Source organism: Ursus americanus, chromosome 29 (genome assembly GCF_024610735.1).
Source record: "Ursus americanus isolate L20-20 chromosome 29, mUrsAme1.1.p, whole genome shotgun sequence".
In the NCBI taxonomy this organism is placed as follows: domain Eukaryota; kingdom Metazoa; phylum Chordata; class Mammalia; order Carnivora; family Ursidae; genus Ursus; species Ursus americanus.
Window position 1 is genome coordinate 8,587,544 of NC_142155.1, and position 26,005 is coordinate 8,613,548.

The 26,005-nt window shown below is 40.6% G+C and overlaps 1 protein-coding gene and 1 pseudogene across 1 annotated transcript; one reads left to right on the forward strand and one right to left on the reverse strand.

Annotated features, from left to right (window-relative positions):
* The first annotated feature begins 6,596 nt into the window (after nucleotides 1-6,596).
* On the forward strand, nucleotides 6,597-12,723 carry COX7A2 (cytochrome c oxidase subunit 7A2). Its single transcript, XM_045803832.2, has 4 exons — nucleotides 6,597-6,733; nucleotides 7,980-8,069; nucleotides 10,641-10,725; nucleotides 12,519-12,723. The coding sequence occupies exons 1-4, from the start codon at nucleotides 6,716-6,718 to the stop codon at nucleotides 12,575-12,577; spliced, it is 252 nt and encodes an 83-aa protein (XP_045659788.1). The 5' UTR covers nucleotides 6,597-6,715; the 3' UTR covers nucleotides 12,578-12,723.
* A 3,978-nt stretch (nucleotides 12,724-16,701) lies between these two features.
* On the reverse strand, nucleotides 16,702-18,503 carry LOC148107498 (membrane protein BRI3 pseudogene; annotated as a pseudogene).
* Between the last annotated feature and the right edge of the window lie 7,502 nt (nucleotides 18,504-26,005).

Below are 26,005 nucleotides of genomic sequence, written 5' to 3' on the forward strand. Positions count from 1 at the left end.
CTGTCAAGATTTGAATGCTACTTTGCTCAAGGACCAGAAATACAGAAAAAAAAATAGCTTTAAAAATGCATGTTAAATTGCAGTTGAATTAGTGGTCTAAAGTAATCCCTGGAGTGTGTTATCTTTCCTCTTTACAACAAAGCTTGTAAAAGAGTAATTTATACATTATTGTCATCTTCAGCTTTAGCTAGGGTTTCACCTCACAATTGCATTGTACTCTGTTTTCTATCCTCTGTGTCTGAAAAATGCAGTAGAAAGAGTACGGGTTTTAGAAGCAGGCTGACTTGGCTCTTAACTATATACATATATATTAAAAAATCTACCTTCGCATTATTTAATCTCCTAAATCATTTGCCATTTCATATCAGTAAAATGGGAATTTTAATACCCACTTGACAGATTTTTGTTTTGAGGCATAAGGGAAGTGATAGATGATGAACATTTAGCAGAAAATATAGAAAAATGACAATGAACAATTGCCACTCCTTTTTGTCACAGGAAATAAACTCACCCTTGAACTTTTTGCTCCATTGGATAGTTGGCATCTTCCTTCCCTCTTCATTAGCATATGGCTTTGTGAAGAACTCTCCTCCTTTTCTTCCTACTCATCTGTCTTTAGTCTCCTTTATATATTCCTTGGTTATGCTCACCACATAAAATGTTGGGAGTTCTTTGAGGTTATGTTCCAGGCCTTTTCTCCCTTTACATATACTCCCTGAGCAATCTTAAAGTTCCTAGTCACTTCTACTACCATCTATACACAGATTTATCTTTTTTTGTGCCTTGACATCTCTTCTGAGCTCTAGATTGTTCAGCTGGGATCTCATTAGATTGTCTTTGGATTTCTTAAGCTCTATAAGAAGGCAAAAATAGGAGTCATTTCATACTAGCGTTGGTTTCTCTTACATTCCTTGATACAGATTGGGATGATCAACCACCTCATCAGTTAAGTCAGAAACCTCTCCCTGTCTTCTTCAGCTTCCCAATCCAATAGAACCACCATACTTTGTTGATTTTTGAAGGCACTTCCTCATAGTTGGCTCTTTAATCCATCCCCTTACCTACATCCCTTTATCTACATCTCTTTGCTACTAAGTTATTTCAGATTGTCTCTCTTCCTTGTATTATTATTGGACTTCTAATGAACTTTCAGACCATTGAAATTTATGTTCAATCTAGCCTTTCACTACTACCAGAATGATCCTGAAACAGACTTCTGATTTGGACAATTCACCCCATAAACTTTTACTTTTTTATTTTTATTTTTTTAAAAGATTTTATTTATTTGCCAGAGAGAGGGGGAGAGAGAGCATGCGCAAGCAGGGGGAGTGGCAGGCAGAGGGAGAAACAGGCTCCCTGCTGAGCAAGGAGGCCTATGTGGCACTCCATCTCAGGACCCTGGGATCATGACGTGAGCTGAAGGCAGATGCTCAACCGACTGAGCCACCCAGGAGTCCCCCCCCATAAACTTTTAAATAGCCCTCATTCACCTTCAGGATCAAATTTAAAATCATTATTAAAATCTCACCCAGCCTTCCACTGTTCCCTCACACCCTCATTTGTCTTTCTGCCAACCGAGGTATTTGCAATTCACTAAGACATCTGTTCACCTTCTCTTCTTAGCCTCTGTCTATGCTATAACTTCTGCCTGGATTTTCTTGATCTGTTTCTCTTTACCCAACTTTTTCTTCCATAATAAATGTTAATATTTATAGGTACCCTATAAATATTACTGGGTGGCTCAGTAGGTTAAGCGGGGGACTCTTGATTTTGGTTCAGGTGGTGGTCTCCACATGGAGTCTGCTTGTCCCTCTCCTGCCCCCCGAACATGTTATTTAAAATGTTAATTAAAATGTTAAAAATAAAATCTTTTAACAGTTAACATTTATTGAGTTATATCATTTAATCTCCACAGCCACCCAATGATGATGGATACTATTATCCATTTTACAGATAAATTGAAGTATAGATTATTAAACTTGCCTTCAGTCATAATCACTATTAAATGACAGGTTCAGGATCTGTCTGACTTCAGGTTATTAACTACAGTATTTTTTCTCTTTTCACTACACCTAGGCATCTGTTTTAAAGTTCCTGCAGTAGATGATGCTTGATTCTAAATCTGGGTTATTAATCATGTTCTTGCTCTAACTCTAGAATGACTTTTAATCTCTCTTCCATTTATTCTGTGGGACCCTGCTAAAACTCACTACTTCATTTATTCTAATTCTACAAGACTCTGCTGAAATTTCGTCTTTTCAAAACCTCCCTAATGACTGCTATCTTCCTTGAATTTCCCATGAGCAACTTTTGCTAAACCAGTTACCTAAGACTCATTTGCATCCACATCATAATTTACTATTATGTGTTTATTACCTTCCTAATTACGTTATATGCTCCAGAAGGTGAGGGATTTTAAAAGTTTTTCCCTGAACATATTGCAAAGTGTTAGATTCATATTAGGTGGCCAATAAATTATATTCAACAAGGAGTAAACTCATTAATATATTTTATTTATTATTTTTCATACACAAGAATTTTAGAGCTAGAGATAATTAATCCAAAGCCAGTCCTTAACTTGAATGATGGAAAGACTGAGGCTTGCAATTAGATAAATTATTTAATAATGAATACAGCAATTAAGAGATAACCAAATGTTTCTTGATTCCTAACTGTAATAATCAAAGAAAATAAGGAATTGTATTGAAGTGCTATCTTTTCTGTAGCTAATAGTTTTTGTACATTAAATGTCACCTGAAGCTATTCTATATTGTTTTTATAAAACTGGAAGTGGATTAAGCGTGGTTCCAGAATTAAAACCCACATCCCAAGCACACAAATCTCTATTCTGGCTTTCCTCTTTTTATTTATAGATGCTATAGGCAGGATCAAAGGAAGGATTGTAATCTTGTTTGTTTTTTAAAGGAAAAGAAAGATTGAATAACTGTGATTTGGTAACTTTGCATCAGTAATTGTGAATTATTTTCACTTAGTGTTTTCACATAAACTTATCTTACTGACAAGGCTTAAATTAACCATTACCTACCTCACATTTTCCATGTATCTAAATAGTGTATTGTCAGTCCTGTTATAATGTTCAAAAACCCTCTGAAGGAAATACTTTTTTTTTTTTGTAAAGATTTTATTTATTTGACAGAGACAGCAAGCGAGAGAGGGAACACAAGCAGGGGGAGTGGGAGAGGAAGAAGCAGGTTCCTAGCAGAGGAGCCTGATGTGGGGCTCGATCCCACAATGCCAGGATCACGCCCTGAGCCGAAGGCAGACGCTTAACGACTGCGTCACTCAGGCGCCCCTGAAGGAAATACTTTCTGATCATGTCTAGTAATCTGATAATAATTTTCCAATATTACAAATGAAACTCAAACTGATGTTTTGGATGGGTAACTTTTGAAAATAACTTCTGCTACAGAGGATGAATTTACAAATCTAGAAATAAATTTCAGGTGTGCTTGAGAAGATCCAATAAAGTTTGATAGGCACTCAGGCAAATTTCGGTATATTTTTCTGTCGGGATAATCACAATTTACAGAACAAGAGCAAGGAGACAATGAGTGAGGAATCTTGGGACTGAAAAATGTTTGAAAGTAGTACAATGAATATCCAAGATTTTTTGAGTGTTTATTCTCAATAAGTTCTTTAATGTGGCATACTATATTCATTGAACCAGTAATTAGCGTTTTCTTTGTGCCAAATGCCGCAAGTACAGCAGTGAAGAAAACAATTGTAAATAGTCATTAACTTAAATCTTTAAAAGCATCGTTGCTGTGTGGAAAATAGACTCGAGTGTAAAAGTACAAGTAGGGAAGCCAGTTAAAAAGGCTTTTGCAGTCATGCAAGCAAGAGATAGTGGGTTGGCCTGGAGTGGTGGTAGCAGTAACGAGAAGTGGTCAGAGTCAGATTATATTTTGAAAGTGTATGTATTCGACAGAATTTTCTAATGGGTTAGTTTATAGAGTATGATGGAAAACAGAGTTTGGGGCTTGAAATGAAAATTGCCGAGGAGAAGCCTTGGAAATAAGGAGTGGAGAGTAGAATTCAGTTTTGTTTTTTGTTTTTTTTTTTTAAGATTTTATATATTTGTTTGACAGAGAGAGACAGCGAGAGAGGGAACACAAGCAAGGGGAGTGTGAGAGGGAGAAGCAGGCTTCCCGTGGAGCAGGGAGCCCGATGCGGGGCTGGATCCCAGGACCCTGGGATCATGACCTGAGTTGAAGGCAGACGCTTAATGGCTGAGCCACCCAGGCGCCCCTAGAATTCAGTTTTGATCGTAAGTTTGAGATGCCCATTAGACATCTAAGTGGAGATGTTTGGCCTTAAAGGGAAAGGTCAGCCTGGAGAGTTGCCAGCACACAAATGGTATTTCATGGCATTGGATGAAATCACAAAAGGGATGATCATTAAAAAAAAAAAAAGGCAGTACTCTGAAATTTAGAGATTGAGAGGATGAGGTTTCAGGAAACTAGAAACATTGCTGAAATGGAGGAATCATCAAAAGAGTAGTGAACGGAGCAAGCTCCTTAAGACCGTATTTGAAACTATACAGATACGTTACACTGTATGGCATTTATGGCTTATTTCCAAATTAAAGTGTATTGTGAAGGAGTGATCAATTATGTTAGATGTTGCTGATAGACGGAAAGGATGAAAATTGAGATTGACAGTTTATTTAACAATGTAAAGGCCTTTGGCGATCCTAGGAGAAGCACCAAAAGCCTGCCCAAAATGGTATTTTAAAAAAAAGATTAGGAGAGGAAGAGAAGACAAGTATAAAGAAATCTGTGTTTTATTCTGAAGAGAAATGGGATGGTAACTTAAATGTTCGTTTAATATGGGAATATGTTTATATGCTGATGGAATGATCTAGTAAAAAGGGGGAAATTGAACTAAGTGACATGCAAATAAGGATCTGCATCTATTTTAGGATCTAATTTATGTGAATCTTTGGTTCTTTTTGGACAAAGCCATAAGTGTCCTTCATCCAATATATAGATCTATTACCCAGTATATATCATTAATTCATCTGCTGGCTAACCTTTAGCCCTTTAAGTAGTACTAGGGGATTGGTAAAAAAGTAATCTCTGTTGTTGAGAAGTTAACAATCTAGATGGAGAAAATGGTAAGACAGCACATTATAACTTTAACAAGTTCCAATTCTTGACAATCTACTTTTTAAAAATTTGTATGCTCCAGCTATTGGCATCTGGTAACTGTCCTCAAGGTTTTGATCACTGTGCATAATACAGAGAGGGGATTAAGCCAGATCCTTTCAGTCCTTATCTAGAAAAGAGATGAATTGGCTATTTATTTTTTTAAAAGATTTTATTTATTTATTTGACAGAGATAGAGACAGCCAGCGAGAGAGGGAACACAAGCAGGGGGAGTGGGAGAGGAAGAAGCAGGCTCATAGCAGAGGAGCCCGATGTGGGGCTCGATCCCATAACACCAGGATCACGCCCTGAGCCGAAGGCAGACGCTTAACGACTTTGCCACCCAGGTGCCCCTGAATTGGCTATTTATAAACCTTGGTGAGGAAGAGAACCTACTGGGGACAGATAATTTGGTGGATCTAACCCAAAAGATGAGAAGGGGTAATTTTGATATTACTAATTTTCATCCGCACATTTCACCTATGCTGAACCCATATATCATCCACTGTCTATTTGAAATCACAATGAAATATTTAGAAGAGTTTGTAAAAAGGTGGAAAGATTTTAGTACAGGGTAAATGATTGTATGTTTATATTTATACACACTTGGTGGGGGCAGAGAAAAAAGATATTTGTAATGTGGCATTATTTAGGCAAAACTGATACAAGATACACAGCCTATCTACAGTAATTGCTCTGCCTGGCAACTCCGATCAAAGAAAGCGCCCTGCTCGACCTGAGACAGTAAGACTTAAGAGTACAGATTTGCGTCCCATTTCTTGCCCCACAATTAAATTTTCCCCCCTCTTTTCAGCATTTTCCCAGACACGTAGAAACGAGCGAACAGCTTCGACAATTTCGGGGCGCTGGTATTTTCTTGACTGGGGAGTTCTGCAGCATCCAGAGGTACAAGAAGATAAAAATCAGTATCCCGACGCAGCTCCTTGCAGCATATTCTCAGCACAAGGAACAATAACGCCCTCACAAAATTTCATCAGCGGAAAAAACGGATTGTATCCGTGTAAGAGGAGTTATCTTTTTTGTTTTGTATTTCATGCAGCTTCACAACTTAATAGGCCAACCCAGTGTTTTTTCAACGTCTAAACAATGGCTCAAGGTTTGCTAAGTTTTTAAAACGCCTTCTCGTCCCAAATAGACTAATATTCTACGACAGCCTGGTCTCACATTAATTTTATGTTAGCTAGTTAAAAAGTACAGGACACGTCACTATTCGCCTCTCTGGTCTCAAAAGTCATTTGCTTCTCCCAGCCTTAGCTCCAGGGACCACCCGCCTGAAAGGCATCCGCCGGGTTAGGAACGAGCTGAAGAGACAGAAACGGCCGTCGGCTAGAGCGGCCACAGCCGTACGGCCGCTCTAGCTTTTCTTTCGCTCTCTATGGTTAGAGAGGCTCAAGCCCCTCCCCCGCCCGGAAATGTTTATGTTCCCTGACGCTTGCGCAAGGCCAGGAGGTAGTTCCGGTTCCGGTGCGGGGATTTTCGTTACTGGTGGTCGGTTGTCGCGGTTGGTGGGAAGTAACTGAGCCAAGATGCTGCGGAATCTGCTGGTGAGAAGCTTCTCGGCTTGGATTCCTAATGTGGGGCGGGAAGGTTGGAAGTGGAGGCTAAGGGGCCTTGACTGAGAAGCCTCTCATGAGAGGGAAGAAGGGTAGGAAAAGGCGACTTCCGAAGTCACCTTGGTCCGTGTCCTTTTCACCTGCCGTTACTTTCCCTTCCATCTGTTCCTCTCGCCCCAGGCTGTGCTAGGTAGATGAAGGGAGTGGAGAAGCTGGGAAGTGACAGAGGTGAGTTAGGCAGCCTCGAGTTTTTAGTGGCCACCCCTAAACCAATCGGTCATTGGAAGTCGGTAGCTCTGATACGAGTAAAACTAAGGTCCAAGTGGGAAGTTTCTGATACCCACAAGCTTCAGACAAAACGGTGTTCCAGCGGTACTTTGAAAGACTTTAAGTTTCAGCGTTTCTGAGCTTTGTGAGCATCAGAATGCGGTTTAAAAAGCAAGTCATTCACTTCTGGTTGGGACTTTCGGAGCAGTCATGGCAGAAGTGTAGTGTTGCTTCCATCAGGCGGTTCTGCAGTGACCTTCACCCCTACACCGACTTTGAGCATGTGAAATATTTTCCCAAAATTTCGAAAAAAAGAAGGAAAATGTAACCGTGACCGTTCTCTTTTGTAATTATTCAGTAAGGTTTTAGCCTCTCAGTGTATCATTTATTTTGGCATATAGAGTGCATATTTGTTTCATTATTTAATTCATTTGGATATATAATGCAAGGTTCTTTTTTAAAAGAATTATACCTTATTAAAGATCTTTTTAGGAAAAATGTAATGAGGAAAGCATTTTAATTAAGTAGGAATCATACCATTTTATTTTGGTATCAAGTAATGGATTTTTAATAATATGGTAGAGTACTAAAAATACGTTTTGAACTTAGTGTTTTTTGTAATCATTCTTTATTTTTGTAATATCTGTATGTCAGTGTTTTGCTCAAGGATTATATAATGCTACTACTAGTTCAATTCAGGTAAAGATGATTTTTTTTTCTTTTTGCTCAGAATCTGCATGAATTGCTACTTGAATGTGGTTTTTGGAGCCTGTAGAATTTTAATATAAAGAGTAGTGGATGGACAACCAATTGGAAAACCTGGCTGCTGGTTTAGGATTCTTACTGACAAATTGGATATGTTTTAACTATCAGTTTCCCTCTCCTGTAATATTAAAGATTGAAAATGGTTGGTTTTGAAGTTTTCTTTAAGACCTAAATCTGCCTAGCACCTATGGATTTTTCATTTCAGGCTCTTCGTCAGATTGCCCGGAGGACCATAAGTACTGCTTCACGCAGGCAGTTTGAAAATAAAGTTCCAGAGAAACAAAAGCTATTTCAGGTATTGAAATATTTTATAGGAAATTATTACTTGTAATAATTACCAAAAGGTGGAGATAGGAAGTAAATTTGACATTGTTTGATCATTACCGATCCTGCTGTATTAGCAAAAGAATAATAAGGAACTATCGATAGCTAATTGGACATTTGCTATATACAAGAAGCCCTTGGGGAAGCAGAAGAAATGAGAGGGTAAGGGTATATAGGTCAAAGACACTTCAGAGAAGTTACATTGGGTTGGCACTGTTTGGAGTAGTTGCACGAGAATAGACAAATAGACCATAGAAACGGCCCAGAAACAGAACAAATATATATGTAGAAATTTAATATATGTTAAAGGTGCTATTTCGTATCAGTGAGGAAAGGATACAGTAAAGTGGTTATTGGAAAGATTGGCTATTTTAAAGAAAGTAAAGTTCAATCCCTTCTGTATTGTATATTGAAAGATAAATTGCAGGGGCACATGGGTGGCTCAGTTGGTTAAGTGTCTGTCTTCAGCTCAGGTCGTGGTCCCAGGGTCCTGGGACTGAGCCGTGTTGGGCTCCCTGCTCAGTGGGAAGCCTACTTCTCCCTCTTCCTCTCTGTCCCCCATTCCCCCTCCACCTCTGCTCTCTCGCGCGTGCTCTCTCTCTCTCTCAAATAAATAAAATCTCAAAAAAGAGATAAATTGCAGATGTCAGTGCTTCTCCTGCAAAACATATTAGAAGAAAATGTATTTTTTCCAGTTTTATTGACACATGATTGAAAAGTAAAAATTTTATAGAGGGAGCACACTCTCTCCGTCTCTAAAATAAATCTTTTTAAAAAATCTTTTCTGCAGAAATAGTAGATAAAAATATAAAAAAAGGAAAGAGGTTATTCATTATAGAATTTTAATACCAAAAAAACCCTAACAACTTAAATATCCATTAATAGGAGACTAGCTAATTCAATTATAATATTTTTGCACAATGGAATGCTATGTACCCATTAAAAGGAATAAGGTGGGCTTAAAGGGACTAACAGAATGGTTTCTAAGGTACATTAAGTGAAAAATAGTGTATGGCAGACCCTTATTTGGCATAATCTCATTTTGTATATTAAACAAGTGTTTGTGTAAATTAGAAAAGATAACATGGCATTAAAAAAAATATTTACAGATATTAAGGCACCTGTTGGCTCAGTCAGTTGAGCGTCTGTTTGACTCTTGGTTTTGGCTCAGGTCATGATCTCAGGGTCCAGAGATCGTGTCCCACCTTGGGTTCCATGCTGAGCAGGGAGTCGGCTTGCAGTTCTTTCCCTCTTCCCCTCCCCTTGTGTGTGTGTGCGTGTGTGTGTGTGTGTGCACGTGCGCATGCATACGCTGTCTCTCTAAATAAATAAATCTTTAAAAATACACTTATGGATATGTACCACGCTGTTAATGGTGGTTTTGACATGAGGAAAGACGGTGGTGGGATAGAGTAGTTAACCTTTATAAGTAGTTAAATTATTAGTGATTTGTTTTGTTTTGTTTTCCTGGGGTGATCTGTTTTTCCCAAATAAAATTTTAAGTCATTAAAAAGCCTTCTATTCTGTACAGATCCTCCTTGACTTATGATGGGGTTATGTCATTACGTCAAACAATAACCCATCATAAGTTGTAAACATGTTAAGTTGAAGATTCATTTAATATACTTAACCTACTAAATATAGCTTAGCCTACCTTAAACAAGCTCAGAACACATACATTACCTTACAGTTGGGTAAAATCATCTAACACAAAGACTATTTTATAATAGAGTATGAATCTCTTATGTAATTTCTTGAATACTGTACTGGTAGTGAGAAACAGAATGGTTCTATGGATACAGAATGGTTGTAAGTTTATTGGTTGGTTAACTTCATGATTGTGTGGCTGACTGGGAGTTGTGGCTGGCTGCCACTGCCCCACATCATGAGAGAGTATCGTACTGCATATTGCTAGCCTGGGAAAAGGTAAAAATTCAGAATTTAAAGTAGTTTCTACTGAAAGTGTATTACTTTCACACCATTGTGAAGTTGAGAAATCATAAGTTGAACCATATTAAGTCAGGGGTCATTTGTATGCTATGTAAAAATAAAATACTTATATTTAACAGATGTATTAAATATCTACTGTATGCCAGGTGCTGGACTAGGGGTTAAGGGTATAATTTAAGGTTATAAACAAAACCCCTTACCCCCCCCCCCTTTTTAAGGAAAAAATAAATCTTCTTTATGATTAAATCTAAAGTGTGATTACTGATCTTTTTAATAATTCAGTTGATGAACTCAATTAGTATATTTTCACAGCTTTAACATCTATATATTTCTTGGAAAGAACATCTTTATTGCATTCTCACTGAATTTAAGAGAAAGAATGTTGACTTTTAGGAGTTCTTATTTTAATAATTTATTGGAAGTAGAGACAGAATTAGGAAAATTGTAATTCTTTTAATTTTGATGTTTACAGTATTTTAATTCCAGGGGTTTAAGGAGGCACTTAATTTTATATAAATGGATTAGTCGTTTGAACTTAATTAATACATGTATGATTTGTTTTCAACTATTTTTTTTTTTTTTTTAAATCTAGGAGGATAATGGAATTCCAGTGCATCTAAAGGGTGGAGTAGCTGATGCCCTCCTGTATCGAGCCACTATGATGCTTACAGTTGGTGGTAAGATATTTGGAGTGCTTGATTTATAGATAAGTAACAGTGAGGGTAACTAACAACTTCATTGCTTTTACTCTGCCAGTATTTTTAACACAGGAAGTCTGTCTCCAGAATCTGAAATCTTAATGCTTTCCATGTCAGGGTTCAAGAGGGTGATTGATACATATTATATAAGAGCATTTTAATGCCTTGAAAAAAAACCCAATAACATTTGATGAGTATTTATGATAGAGGTAGCTTTCAGAGTGTGCTAATGGTGGCTCTGCAGGCCATCTACTCTACCCCATCTCCTGTAACAGGGGCTTTTCTAACATTTTTACTGTGATACATAATTAAACAACATTTGACACCCATACTCAACATCCGTATTTATGACAGAAACAAAACCTGTATAGAACAACACTTATTACTATATCCAAAGTGCTTTGGTATTTTTTCTGTGGATTGGGCAGGTCCATTGTTCGGTATTAGTAATGGAATATCACAAATTGGTATACCAGGAGCAGAGTTAAGAATTTGAATCATTGTTCTCTGGGGGAGGAAGGGAAACAATGTTTGAGTGATTACTGTGTGTGTGTCCTTATTTTAAAGTTGAAGAAATTCTGTTAATTACTCGAGATAATATTGCCTCTGTGTGCAAAAGCTGAAATTTGAACCTGATTACAAAGTCCTGCGCATGCTAAGGTGCCTTCTTTGGCTTGGATTGAGTACAGTGAAGGGACAAGTATGGATGAGGACAACAGCTAGATAGTGGCATTTGGGCTCTCTTAAGATAAAGTCCTGGGGCGCCTGGGTGGCACAGCGGTTAAGCGTCTGCCTTCAGCTCAGGGCGTGATCCCGGCGTTCTGGGATCGAGCCCCACATCAGGCTCCTCCGCTAAGAGCCTGCTTCTTCCTCTCCCACTCCCCCTGCTTGTGTTCCCTCTCTCGCTGGCTGTCTCTATCTCTGTCAAATAAATAAATAAAATCTTTAAAAAAAAAAAAATAAAGTCCTAAATTCTTTTAGATCAATGTAACTATTTCTTAGGTATTCTGGTAGTTTTATTTTTTTATTATGTTCAGTTAACCAGCGTATAGTACATCATAAGTTCTGGTAGGTAGTTTTAATAATTTTTCACTTATTAGCTATTACATTAAACTTGATAATTTAAATGAATCACTCTTGGTTTTACGTTGATAATATACTTTAGGGAGTGCTTGCATATCTTGACCTCTTTTTCGGTGTTTGAATCATTTTTAGCATTTCTCAGGCAATCTTAAGTTAGTATGGAAATAACCTTTATATATGTTCTTAATCTTATTTAAAAAAAATTTTACATGTTACTATCAAGTTGACAAATACATTATTATGCTGTATCTAACACTTGCTATAGAAGTTAACTGATATTAAAACTAGATCAGGGGCGCCTGAGTGGCTCAGTCGGTTAAGCGTCTGCCTCCGGCTCAGGTCATGATCCCAGGGTCCTGGGGTCAAGTTCCGCATTGGGCTCCTTGTTCAGCGGGGAGCCTGCTTCTCCTTCTGCCTCTGCTTGCCACTCCCCCTGCTTGTGCTCTCTTTCTGTCAAATAAGTAAAATCCTTAAAAAAAAAAAACCAAAAAACTAGAATAAATGTGTTTAACATATATTTATGTTAAATTTTGCCAGCACTTATCAAAATACTTTTTTATGTTCCCATAAAAGTACTCTTAAAGCCAGACTTGCCTCTTTCTCTTACAACTTTTTAGCTGGAATATTAGGTTTACACATGTAATATCTCAGAATTTCTTGTTCTTTTTTTGTCTCTTTTTATTTTTCAGGAACAGCATATGCCATATATCAGCTAGCTGTGGCTTCATTTCCCAAGAAGCAGGATTGACTTCAGTTTATCATCTCAGCAGGCAGTTGGTTCAGTTTCATTCAGTTCTCTATGGACCAGTAACTGATAAATAAATGAGTTCTTCTTTGGGGATCAATATTTATTGACTTATACTAACTGCCACCAATAAAAGAATCTTTACCATGCTTTGTCTTATTTTATCACTTTATACCAATAATTTCAATTTTTGATCAGCCTTGTAAATCTTAGGAAGCAAAAAAAAAAATGGTTCTTTTGTCATTGAGGTTGTATAAGATACCATTATGATATTAGTGAAATTTTATTTTTATAAATAATTTATTTAATATAATAGAGCAGCTCAGACGTATACAGTGGATGGTCTTCAGCCTTAGATGAATGTGACACTTGAAAGCATATTTCTTTGAATTCCTCCCCTCCCTGCTGTACTATATCCGGGGATATGCTAGAAATTGGGGTTAGTGGAAGCAGGTCATTTTTGGCTCCTGGGATTCAAGTGTCTTTTTTTCTTTCTCTCAGCTATGTTAGCATATGTTTAAATATTGGATGTGTTCCATGGCTTAGATTTAGGCTTTAGTAGAGAAGCTATAAAATAATTCAGGACTTGTTCTTTCACACTAACAATGGGCTTTTGTTACTTTTTAACATCAAGGGTAACTTCCCTTAAAATACTTAGTTCATTTCTAAAAGCTATCTTTGGGAGGAACTTAAGGAGTCAAGCTTCTTCGTCTCCTCTGCTAGGTGTACATTTGCAACACTACGAAGTTTAGAGTCTAGGTGCAATCTAGGGGAAATCAAGTAAAGGTTTATAAACTTCAATTTCTGGGGGTGCCTGGGTAGCTCAGTTATGTGTCTAACTCTTGATTTCAGCTCAGGTCGTGATCTCAGAGTTGTGAGATCAAGCCCTGTGTTGGGTTCCTCACTGGGCGTGGAGCCTGCTTAAGATTCTCCCTGGGGCGCCTGGGTGGCACAGCGGTTAAAGCGTCTGCCTTCGGCTCAGGGCGTGATCCCGGCGTTCCGGGTTCGAGCCCCACGTCAGGCTCCTCCTCTATGAGCCTGCTTCTTCCTCTCCCACTCCCCCTGCTTGTGTTCCCTCTCTCGCTGGCTGTCTCTATCTCTGTCGAATAAATAAATAAAAAATCTTAAAAAAAAAAAAAAAAAAAAAAGATTCTCCCTCTCTGCACCAACACCGCCCCCCCCCCCCCCGCTCTGCCGCCTCTTTCAAAAAGTAAACTTAATTTCTGGATAAAATTGAGAAAAGTAGCGTATTTGGAAAAATTGAGTCAAATGTGAAATAGCCAATGTAAATCTTCATGTTGATACATTGAGGCTTAAAGTATAAATCCATCTCAAAAGGTAGCTAATAAAAGATGTGTCAGCCTTGAATCTCAAAGACTGGAAAGGATCTTCATAGCCGCTTTATCTTAACTTGCCACTAAGTGCAGTAATCTGCCCAACTTCTGACAGAATCTTACTGCTAATATCAGCAGAGAACACTGCTTTGGAAGGAAGGGAGTAGAATAAATATCAGACATTTCTAAATGCTGAGAAAGTTCTTAGATTGGGCTGGAATTTGGTCCAATTTGGTGATTTGGAGCTAAAAAGCAACCACTGATAGTATTTTGAAACAAGCTATATTTGTCAGCATTTTCACGGAACTTAAGTTTCGTAAATGTGATTTGAAATGCTTTTATGACATCATTTGAAAGATACTGCTGTGTAGTAAAAAGAGTCTGATATCCTCTAATAGCCTTCATCTCAATATTGTGAGAGGTGCTTTATACTATTATACTATTTCTGACATAACAATTTATAAAATGTTCTGTTTGGGCTATGTTAACAAGCCAAGATTGGCTAAAGTAAAAGTAGGTTGAATGCTTAAGATACTTGAAATTAAAAAAAAATAATAAACACTGAATTTAGTATTTGCCCTTCACTTTAAAAATCTGCATTGTAACCAGGGTTGGAGATGGTCAGGGGCCAAGGGACAAGATCCCAGAGTAAGGGTTGCTGGACAGAGTCCTGTGAAAATGTCTGCTATACTTAGCACTTAGTGAGAGAGCTGTTAAAATTATTGACAGATTTCAAAGACTAATCAAAAGTCCATAGAACACAGTCAAGAAGTGTTGAAATGTGGCCATTGGGAAACAAAACAAACTTCATTCCAATCTTCTTTTTTATCTTTACTATGCAGTATGATCTCTTTGAGATTAGTATCCATTAATAAATAGAAGGAATTCCGTGATGATGTTATCCCATTAACATAAATACCATAGGAGGTATATCTAAGTGTAATTTTGTTAGTATTATGCTCAAAGTTACATTCGTAATCTATGGCTGTTGTATATGAAGTTAAACTATTTACAAGTGAAGAAACAAGCTCAAAGAGGGCATGCAATTTACACAAAGCTGCAAATAAGTGACAGCAGAAGCTTTCGAATCCAGTTTTATCTGATTCTTAAAGTTCATGGTCTTTCCAGTATGCTTTATCTTATGATGTGTTTGATTAAATGTTGATTGGGATAGCTTCAATACACTGTTAATAGCAATGTATGCAAATATGAATACCCTACAGACTTTATCTCCCCTGGACAGTCAGGCTTCCTGGAAGAGTGATCAGTGTAGTCTCCAGTTCCTGCTCAGTTTCACATTGATTGCTACAATTTATAATCTACCCAGTCTCCAGTTCCTGCTCAGTTTCACATTGATTGCTACAATTTATAATCTACCCACCTATTTAACATCTGTCTCTTCCACTTCATATTCGAGATCCAAACTGAGATGCTAATCACCGACCATACTGCTCTGCTTCTTGCACCCAAGATTCTGCCGGAAACTTTGACATTCTCCCCTTTGCTCCCTATGTTCCCTGCTCTCACCTTCATCAAGACTTTCATTCCTTTGAGTTTGAATTCAAATTTCAATTATAATTGGTAAGACTGGGAACCAGTATAGTAGCATTGTAGTCAATCCTACAAATGGTAGAAGACCCAGCTTCAAGCCTTGGATTACCATGGGTAGCTAACCTTGCTAAATGTGGGATCTCTTGTATAAGTGGGATAACACTTAATGCGCATGTTTGTTTGGGTTTTTTTTCTAGTGCGTGTAGAGCACTAAGGATGGTTTCTGATAAGTACCGGGTGTGCAATAAAAGCTGCTTCTATTGTTAGCTTTCTGGGAAAAGCAACTGTATCTTTTCATCTCCTATCCCTATCAACTTGACACAAAGCAGGGACTAGGAGCAGGTCAGGGCTGGTAGGCCAGGCTCACAGTTGATCCACATCGTAGGTGCTTCTGTCTTTCAGCTCTCCTTAGTGTGTGGTGCTCATTCTTCTGAGATGACTGCTGCCGCCCCAGCCTGTTCTGTTTGTGCCCTGCAGGAAGAGGGGTTGGTGAAAGCGCACACCCTGAGTAAGTGAGTTCTCTTTAAAAGAGCCTTAGAAGCTCCAGACAAAGACAGCAGCTTAGAAGTCTTTGGCCAGAACTTTGTCACATGGTCATGCCTGATTTCAGAGTGGCCAGGAGATGTCTTAGCTGGGCAGATTGCCAAGTACAATTGGAAATCTATAGAATAAGAAGATGAGACTGAGTACTGAGCTGGCAACGAACAGTCTTTCCCCCAGTTTTGTTTTTTTTTTACAGTACTAGAAATATTTATTTATTTATTTATTTATTTATTTATTTAAGACTTTATTTATTTATTTGAGAGAGAGTGTAAACGGGGAGAGATAGAGGGAGAGGGAGAAGCAGACTCCCCCACTGAGCAGAGAGCCCGACAGGGGGCTCCATCCCAGGACCCTGGGATCATGACCTGAGCTGAAGGCAGACGCTTAATCCACTGAGCCACCCAGGTGCCCCTGAATCTCATTTATTTAAAACATCATTTCTCACGTTTCTCCAATTGAAGACTGAAAAAAATAAAAGCAGTGTTTTCCTGGGTTGTCATTAAACCCTAGGAGTAGTGGTGCTGCGTCTCCACGCTCCACAGCCCCTGTGCCCAGGAAACCTCAGCTCACACAGGCCAAAGCTACCCCACCTCACTTTACACAACAGTCCTGAAAGCTTAATCAAATAAGGTTATTGTACAGGACATTTACATTAGAAAAAGATAGCGGGATGTAGGAAAGCCAGGTGTGTTGCTCCCTTTAAGTAAAGTTTGTTCCACAGTTGGGGCATCTTGGCTTCCTCAAGGCAAAACAGCAGATGAATCCAAATGGGGGGAGGACGATGGTCAAGAGGATGCCCAGGGAGGTGAGGAGTCCTCCGAAACCCGACTCTGCAGACCGGGCAGCCTCCAACGACAACAACGGAATTGGCAGGCTATCTGGTGATATTTCGACTGTGGATGTTGGAGACCCTGGGGTGGTGGGTGGGTGTCCCTGTGACCGGGTGAGTGTGGGGCGGCGGGGCGGGGGCACTGTAGCCACGCGGGCCGCTGGCGAAGTCGCCCTGGCAGGCGTCCAGGTTGCAGGCGCACGGGCGCTCCTGCAGCAGGTGCTTGCGGTCCTTGGCCCGCGCTGCCCAGCCCGGCGCCCGCCGGGACTCCCGCTCCCGCGCCGGCTCCGACTAGCGGCGTTGCCGCTTCCGGTCTGTTTTTTTTTAAAAATTAAGTCAACACCAAAGGAGACGACCTGGAAGCATTTCGGTTCCTAGCTCTAATTTCTGATGCTCATAACCATATCCATGCCTGTTCTTAGGCTTGGTTGCATTCCACTGGCAAATAACTTCCCCATTTTGCTTAAATTAGTTCTGGTAGGTTTCTCAGCCGGGAACCAACCAAAGCAGGGTTTCCTGACTTTCCCACTTACTGTATCATCTAATGGAACCACAACTCTACCATTTATCCTAAACAGTACTTAGATGATTAATAAATGGTGGCCATTAATGGTCTCTTACCACACACAAGAGTGTTTCAAAAAGACTTCCTTAGGGAACACAAATGCAAATGGATATGGAGAATACGAGAATGATAAAAACAAGAATTATGATGCTGTTATAGGCAGTTTGGTTCAGGGTTTGCAGAGATCCCTTCCTGCTGTTTGAGATAGTTTTGCATAAGTTCCCCAAAGCTGGCAATTCCACAGGCATCTAGCTTGAACTCCCTCTTCCTGGGTCCTGGACGCATTCCCGTGGGTAGCAACATCTTGTAATTCACTACCCAGGACTCTTGTACATACACCAAGACTAATAATTCAAGTTACCGAGTGCCTACTACATGCCAGACATGGTTGTATGTGCCTGGGAATCATGGGTGAACAGAGTTGATAAGAGAGTGAGACGTGGCAGGAAAGATGGTTAAAAAAAATATAAAAATAAATGGTACAATCTGTTAGAAGGTAGTAAGTTGTATGGAAAAAAAGACCATCAGGGAGAGCTGGCATGCAGGTGGGGTGATTGGTTATAGTAGTAAATAAGGTGTAGGGATAGACATCAATGGGAAGGTCATATTTAAATAAAGACTAGAAGGTGAGGGAGTTAGTCACTCAGATATATGGGGGGAAAGCATTACAGGAAGAGGAAACAGTCTAGAGCAAATGCCTTAAAGTGCTGGCATGTTCAGGGAACAGGAAGGCCGTAGCAGTTCTCAGTGAAGAGTGAAGAGAAGTCAGAGAGATAAGGAGGGACCTCGCTAAGTGGGGACTTGAGGCTGTTGTAAGGACTTTGGCTTTTACTCCGAGGGATATGGGAAGTCGTTGCAGTTTTTTTGTTTGTTTTGCTTTGTTTTGTTTTTACAGAAGACAGACTTTCATGTTTTTAAGGGGATTAGCTTGACTGTGGTGTTGAAGTAGGGCCACAGGGGACCCAGGGTAGAAGCAGGCAGACCCATTACGAGGCCCACTGCGACAACCCAGTTGGGAGATGTTGGAGGTGATGAACAGGTGTTAGTCATAGAGGTAATCAAAAGTGATCGGATTATGAATAGAGGAGCATCTTTATCAGACCGCATCCTTCCTTATCCCTCCCTCCCTCTATCCATCCATCTATCTATCCATCAGCCATCCATCCATCCATCCATCTACCCAACCATCCAACAATTGCTTACTGAATGCCTACTTTGTCCCGGTCAGTGGAGATAGACAACAAATACATTCACAAGCATGATAATGGTCTACGGTGGGAACCGCCAAAAAGGAACCAACAGTGTGATTTCTTAGGAAAAATGATGGAGTGGAAGCTAGAAAAGGACTCAGTTGAACTGAGACCAGAAAAAAGAGCCAGCTGTGATAAATGTCAGGAAAAAAGCATTCCGGGGAAAAGGAAATTACTTTGCGTGGTTGAATTGCAAAAAGAAGACCAATGTTGTTGGAACACAGGAAGCTGGAGAAAGCAGCGATTGCGATCTCTTCCCCAGTGACTAACATGACAAATGGCCGTGTCCCTACACACAGTCTCTAGATTGATCATTTTGTTTTCATAAAGTTATGCAACACAATCTGATAGCCATAGTACTGATTTAACAAGAAGTTTAAAAATAAACAAACATGTGGGCATTCAATCCCAGCCAGTTGTTGTTACTATTATTAGCAAGAATTAGAAACTGAGGAAGTACAGTTATTGACAGATCAAACACAGCACTTGCTTGTGAACTAGACTTTAAATCTAGATCTGTCTCCTCCTGAAGCCAATTCTTTATCTGCTGTGTACCATGTTGCTTCCTAGATGAGGAACGCAGAAAGAAAAATACTTAGGACAACTTTACTCGCGCCCTGCCCCCCCATGCAACATTATGTTGTGTTTGATAAATCTGCATCTTAAAGGTGAACAACTTTTTATTCTCTCTTTTCTCTCTGATTTCCATGAATCTAGCCATGTATCTGCTCCAATTGCCTATTGCTACTGAAATTATAGTTTCATAGCTGCTACTTATGTGGTTGTTTTATTTATTTATTTTTTTTTTAAAGATTTTATTTATTTATTTTGACAGAGAGAGACAGCCAGCGAGAAAGGGAACACAAGCAGGGGGAGTGGGAGAGGAAGAAGCAGGCTCATAGCGGAAGAGCCTGATGTGGGGCTCGATCCCATAACGCCGGGATCACGCCCTGAGCCGAAGGCAGACGCTTAACTGCTGTGCCACCCAGGCGCCCCTACTTATGTGGTTTTTAAGCAACTTTTGCAAGTCAGGACATTTCACAAAATTCATCTCATTAATGAGGAAAACCAGTCAAAACCCAAGACAGTTCCCAAATGATTTGGATTTCTATTACACCAGAGGGAAAAAAAAATGGTTAAATGTTTACAATTAGATTGCTTAGAAAATAGGAAACTATATATTGAAATGGTAATTTTAAAGCATATATGAAATCTGCTACAGGAGGAAGAAGAACTCATAATATTGGATTTTTGTAGCCTCAGTGCTAGAATATAATGCATGTGTGTAAATAAATTTGGATTTGATATTGGTTTCCAATTACAAATGTGCCATTAATACATAATGAAAGACGAGATTCTGAGATTATGTCAGGTCTTTATTGACCTCTTGTAGGTGGCCACCACCCTCCTTCTGGGGGTTGTAAAACCGGTCTCCTGGCATCATTCTCGTGGACTAGAGGCTGACGGACGTTCTTCCTTGGCGTTGTCTCATCTCTCCAGGCCATTTTGTCTCAGCCAGTGCACGCAACTCAGTCATTCATGGCACATACGGCGGTCATCTTTCCACCTTGATTCTATCCTAATGATCATCAGAATGATTGTTTTTAATTGTGTATTTGAGAGAGAGCGTGTACAGGGGGTAGGAGCAGAGGGAGAGAAAGTCTGGAGCAGACTCGGAGCTGGGCACAGAGCCCGACACGGGCCTCGATCGCATGAGCCCCGAGATCCTGACCTGAGCTGAAAGCAAGTCAGATGCTTAACTGACTGTACCATCCAGGCGCCCCCAGAATGAGTTTTTTAAAAGGTTCTTTCCACTTTAGTTAGAACATCCTAAGAAAAAAATGGACCAGAAATTCCTGTCATGGATGAGAAGGTAGGAGTTTCTTTTTGGGTTACCTCTGTCCCTGCTTATCAATAAAGATCTCTGCCGAGAGCGACTAACAGAATCCCTCCAAAGGACTGAAAGATGTGAAAACAAACAAAATGAAACAAAGCGATACATTTCTTAAGAAGCAATTTTAAATGTCAGTTTATTTCTCAGGTCGTAAAAGGTACCCTAGCCTCGTTTCTCCAAGTGGCCGCAGCCTAGCTTCAATAATACACTGGTGATCATAGTTTTTCAAATCAAGCTTTTCACTGGTAGAAATTTTTTTTATTAGAGATGATTATTAAGCATGCTGAGAAAAAAATGGATATGTATAGAATACGTACTAAATACAATATATTATATTACCATTTCAGAAAACATTTTTAGTACAAAACGAATCCATGTATAGTAACTATGAAAAAGATAAAGAAACATGCTTCTGCTCACGTTCTAATCTGTGTTCTATGTATAAATAACTGGAGGACAGGCGTGCTTGTAGGACTCTGTCTCTCGTCTCAGCTCATTCTTCTAGAATCCCTTCCTCAGCAAGGCAGCAACGTGTCCTCTGTTAACGCGTGCTTCGCAGCTTCACCACCTGGATTAGTTTGCTCAGGTTGCCGCAGCAGAACACCACAGATTGGGTGGCTTAAGCAACAGGAATTTATTTGCCCACAATTCCCGAGGCTAGGAGTCCCAGGTCAAGGTGCTGGCCACGTCGGTTCCTGGCGAGAGCTCTCTTCCCAGCCTTTCCTCTGTGTGGCTCGGAGAGAGCGAGCTCTGGTGTCTCTTCCTCATAAGGACATCCATCCCACTGGGGCAGGGCCCAGCTTTTATGATCTCATTTAATTTTAGTTACCTTCATAAAGACCCTATCTTCAAACGGTCACTTTGAGGGTGAGGGCTTCAACATACGAATTTTGAGAAACACACCTGAAAGAAAATGGGGAGGGAGTATTTCTGGCCCCGTATTCAGAAATTTCAAGAAAGGGCTCTGACTTGTCCGGGGTGCATCAATGGAAAGTTATCATCATTGACCCTATTTTTTTAGGGCTCACTCCTTGACAATCAATAGCTTTAAGGAGTTAATACTCTGAAGAGTTTCTCATGGATTAAACATATAGTATTAAAAACATATAGAATTATAGATTCGATACTGTATGCACCTAGTGTATTCAATTAAGGGTGAGGAGGAGGTATGCATACTTAGAAGAATGTGGTTCTTTGTTTCAAGAGTAACAGAAAGATGAAAAACATCTCAGTATGAGAAAAACAAGTTAATTCAAGAAATGCAGAATATTCTGCTCAAGGTTTTTTGTGGCAGGAAAAAAGAAGTTCTGATAGGTTCGGATCTGAGACTTATGATATTGTGGCATCCAAAAATCCACTGCAGCATTTCTTGATTTTTTTTTTTTTTTTTTTTTTTTTGAGGAGGCTCTCCTGAGGGCAGGAGGAGAGATGATTGGAGAAATTCAGAAGGGTTAGGCAATAACCTTGAAGATGGACCAGAGTGGAGACAGAATGGCTAATGAGGATATTTAGTAGACTAAGCAAGACTTGAAAGCATTGAGGGAAGTGAATCGTCATGTTGGGTGAGAGTAAGGTAAGGGTGGCAGGAAGTGTTAGTAGGGATATTAATAATCACCTAAAGTCTTACAAGTCACGTTTTGTGTGAGAATAACCACCATGAAGACAGCAGAAGTAAGAGAAGAATGGGTGAATTTGTAAAGAGGGCCAGCAACATTATTCTTAGATTTCTACCTTCAATAATCAGATGAAAAGGGAAAGCTGATGGTGGAGATGATCCGGGACCAGAAATCATAATTTACAGTTGCAGCATTTTCCTTCAAAAATGAAACCCAATCTCGACACACTCAGATTTTTAAAATATGGGAATTATAGACCAGAAAAGAGCTGCTCGGGAGCCGTGAAAGCCTAGTGCTATGTTGTGCTAGTTCTCCCGGAGGTCACACCGGCTTGGGGGCCCGTGGAGGCCACATTTACAACAGTGTCCAAAGAACCAAAATTCTGAGCTCCCCCCTGTTCGCACAGGAGCACTGCTATGTCATTTCTGTGAGTCGTCAGCCCCTCACATATGACCAGGAACGTGATTTTCCGTATTCCTCCCTTTCGCCCTTCGTGTCTAACTACCTCACCAACAGCACGAGAAATCACCTCAGCCAGGCACTGCTCTGCCCAGGGTTCTGTCTTCTGTTCCCAAACCTGCCCTTCCGTGTGTCCCCGGGGCAGAACTGGTTTGCATGGGGAAATGGGGAGCACTTTGCCTTCGTATATTCATTCGACAAACACTGAAATGCCAATTATAAACCCAACAAGGTTCCACGTCCTGGGGAGAACACCCATGACACAAAATTCTTGCCCTCCCTGAGTTACATTCGGAGCCACAGAACCTCAGTGAGGCCGTGAGGCAGCGATTCCGGAATCCAAGTCTCACACAGTTTCTGGTAAAGATGGCTCCTCCAGCTTTCGGCTCCTGTCAGCACCTCTCCAACAAAACCCTCGTGTGCTGAAAAAGAAGCACCCGTTTTTAGACACACAATGTCCCAACCCATATTTAGAAAGCAAAAATGGACATTTTTGTTTTGTGGGTGGAACAAAGTATCCAGAGCTGTAATTCTGTCTGCTGCATTGACAATCTTTCACATGATTCTAGAGCCTCTGCTTTTGCCTGAATAGTCCCTGGGCCTGTCATGGCGGTCATCCCAGAGCAAGTCGTTGCTGGCCCCGGAAGAGTACCTAAGCTGTCAGCGCTTGCAAAACAGAAAACAGCTCCGCTTTTGACGTCACAGTATTTTTGGCTTTTGATACCTGCCTCAAGATTTCGACGTTCTTGGGATCACGTTTCAATTAGATTCAAACTCAGGGAACTGTGAGCTTCTTCTTCCCCTTAGCAGTGTCTACAAGGTGGCGGCTCTCGGTGGCAGCCTGGGAGCAGGAGTAGACCCTTCCATGAAGGTAATGGAAGTCTCCACTTTTCCCTTTTATATCTTTTTTTGGGGGTCATTGTCTTTTCCCAGTGCACCCTGTGATAAAATGCTAGAACCACAGTACATGACACTTTTGTGAAGGACACAGTTTTTCTGGAAAGGAAAAACAAGGGAAATGAAGGCTTCATTTGAAATGGCTCAGCGTAAAAGTCATGTTCACAAATCAACTCAGATTCTGTAGCAATTCGTTGTTGCAATGTTTCCAAATCCCTTTCTGTACCCCTTTGCGGGTGGGGAGAGTTGAGAGGCGCTGCAAGGGGGCCATGGCACCACTAGGAGGCAGTGTTGGATAGGAACGAAAAGGAAAACCTCACATTCATCCTCACATAGAATGAAATAACATTTCAGTAAATCTTGTGGGTCGGAAGTCACCGCACTCCGACGGTACTGCCTACACGTACATGTCAGAGCAAGTGTGCTTTGTATTCATTCATTCATTTTTTTTTTTTTTTAAGATTTATTTATTTGAGAGAGAGAGAGAGAAAGAGAGAGCATACGAGCTGGGGGCAGAGGGAGAGGGAGCAGCAGACTCCTGGCTGAGCAGGGAGCTGGAGGCAGGTCTCCATTCCAGGACCCTAAGTTCATGACTTGAGTTGAGGACAGCCACTAAACCAACTGAGCCACTCAGGCAGCCAGGGGGAGAGAGTCTTAAGCAGACTCCTCCCTGAGCAGGGAGCCAGAGGTGGGCTGGATCTCAGGAACCTGAAACCAAGAGTTGGTGGTTCAACCGAGGGAGCCACCCAGGTGCCCCTGCGTTCATTATTTTCTCCATTCAATGATAAGTTCCTTAAAGATGACTGTCTTATGCTTCATTCGTCTATACATATTTGTTGAATAAGTGAATATTTTATGAGCACCCTCTGAATACATGCTGAGTTCTTAACAGTTGAAAACATTTTAATAAAAATACGAATTTAAAGTTTTGATGTAGGGTTGACGGTATTAAACAAGGAAGACATAAGGAACCCAGCATCGAGCTAAGTCACTACTCACACAGCCATGCTTAGTTCTTTGCCGAGTGTCGCCACCTACTTTAGGTCATTTGATCCTCCTGATAACCCTGGGAGCTGAACTGAGCGGCTCCAGGTGTCTACAAGAAGTCACAGCCCTCGGGGACCCATGCAATCGTGTGTTTGGATGCGGAGGCCGGCCGGAAGACACCCTACTCCCTTCGTCTGCCGTGCACCCCTTGTTTCTGAGCATTTTGGCCTGACGGAGGTGTCGAAAAGGAAGACGCAGTATTTCTGGCTACTCAGGCCAGGAAGGCGGGAGGGAGAAGCTGAAGAATCAGTAGAGATACGGAAAAAATTATAGAAGTATGAACACGTTGGTCCTGAACTGTGTGGAGAGGCTCACAGGATGCGTCATGAGGGCTGGACTTCGGGAGCCTGGAGGCAGCTCAGCCAGCCTGGGGAGGACCAAGTTCTTCGGGAGGACAAGACATGCGGGAGTTAGGGAAGAAGAGGGTGTGAGGAGGGAAGGGGGGTGTCCCCGCTGCCCGTGTAACCCGTATACAGTTAGCTGATAGCGCTTAACCTTGAGAGTGTGTCCCTTTAGATGCTAAGAAAGACTTAATAATTTCTGGTGAACACCTGGCTTAGGGACAGACTATCCATAATGACCGCAGAGCTCAGCGCGTCCAACGTGCCTTATCTACCAGACTAGTGAAGCAGCGTCTGTAATGTCCAGACCAATCTGCCAGGCCTTTCACTGAGCGCTTGATAAACGTTAGGCATTATTATTACTACTGAGAGTGTTACTCATTGTTATTATTGCTGCGTCATGACACAGAGGCTTATTCTGACCAATTGTCAGAGAGTACAGCACTTATTTATTTATTTAGATTTCCCCCTATTTATTTATTTGTTTTTAATTCTCCTATAGTCAGCATACAGTGTTCTATTAGTTTCAGGGGTACAATACGTGCCTCAACAGTTCCGTACGGTGCTCAGTGCTCACCATGACAAGTGTACTCTTAATCCCCTTCACCTATTTCACCCCCCTGCCAACACCCCCTCTGGTAACCATCGGTTTGTTCTCTATAGTTCACGGTCTGTTTCTGGGTTTGCCTCTCTCTTTTTTACCGCCTTCATTCGTTTGTTTTGTTTCTTCAATTCCACATGTGAGTAAAATCGTATGGTAGTTGTGTTTGTCTGCCCAACTTATTTCACTTAACATGATGGCCTCTAGCTCCACCCGTGTTGAGGGTCCAACACTTTTGACCTCTGGTGGATTTGGTTGGCTGCTGGGGTAACTACGCTTTGCCTTCTGGCTTGACAGTCACAGGGGAAGCACAGTTGGCACAGCACTGTCCAACAAAGAAATCTAAGGGTGATTCAAGATTTCTAGATTTGTTTCGTTTCAATGTGAGGGCCTTAACAACTGAAGAAGGGCACTCTGGCTGGATTTGCTAGTTGTCTTTTGAACTTAACAGGTCCCATCTTCCTAAGCCACTTTAACATGCCTTTCCTTCTTATTGTAAGAATT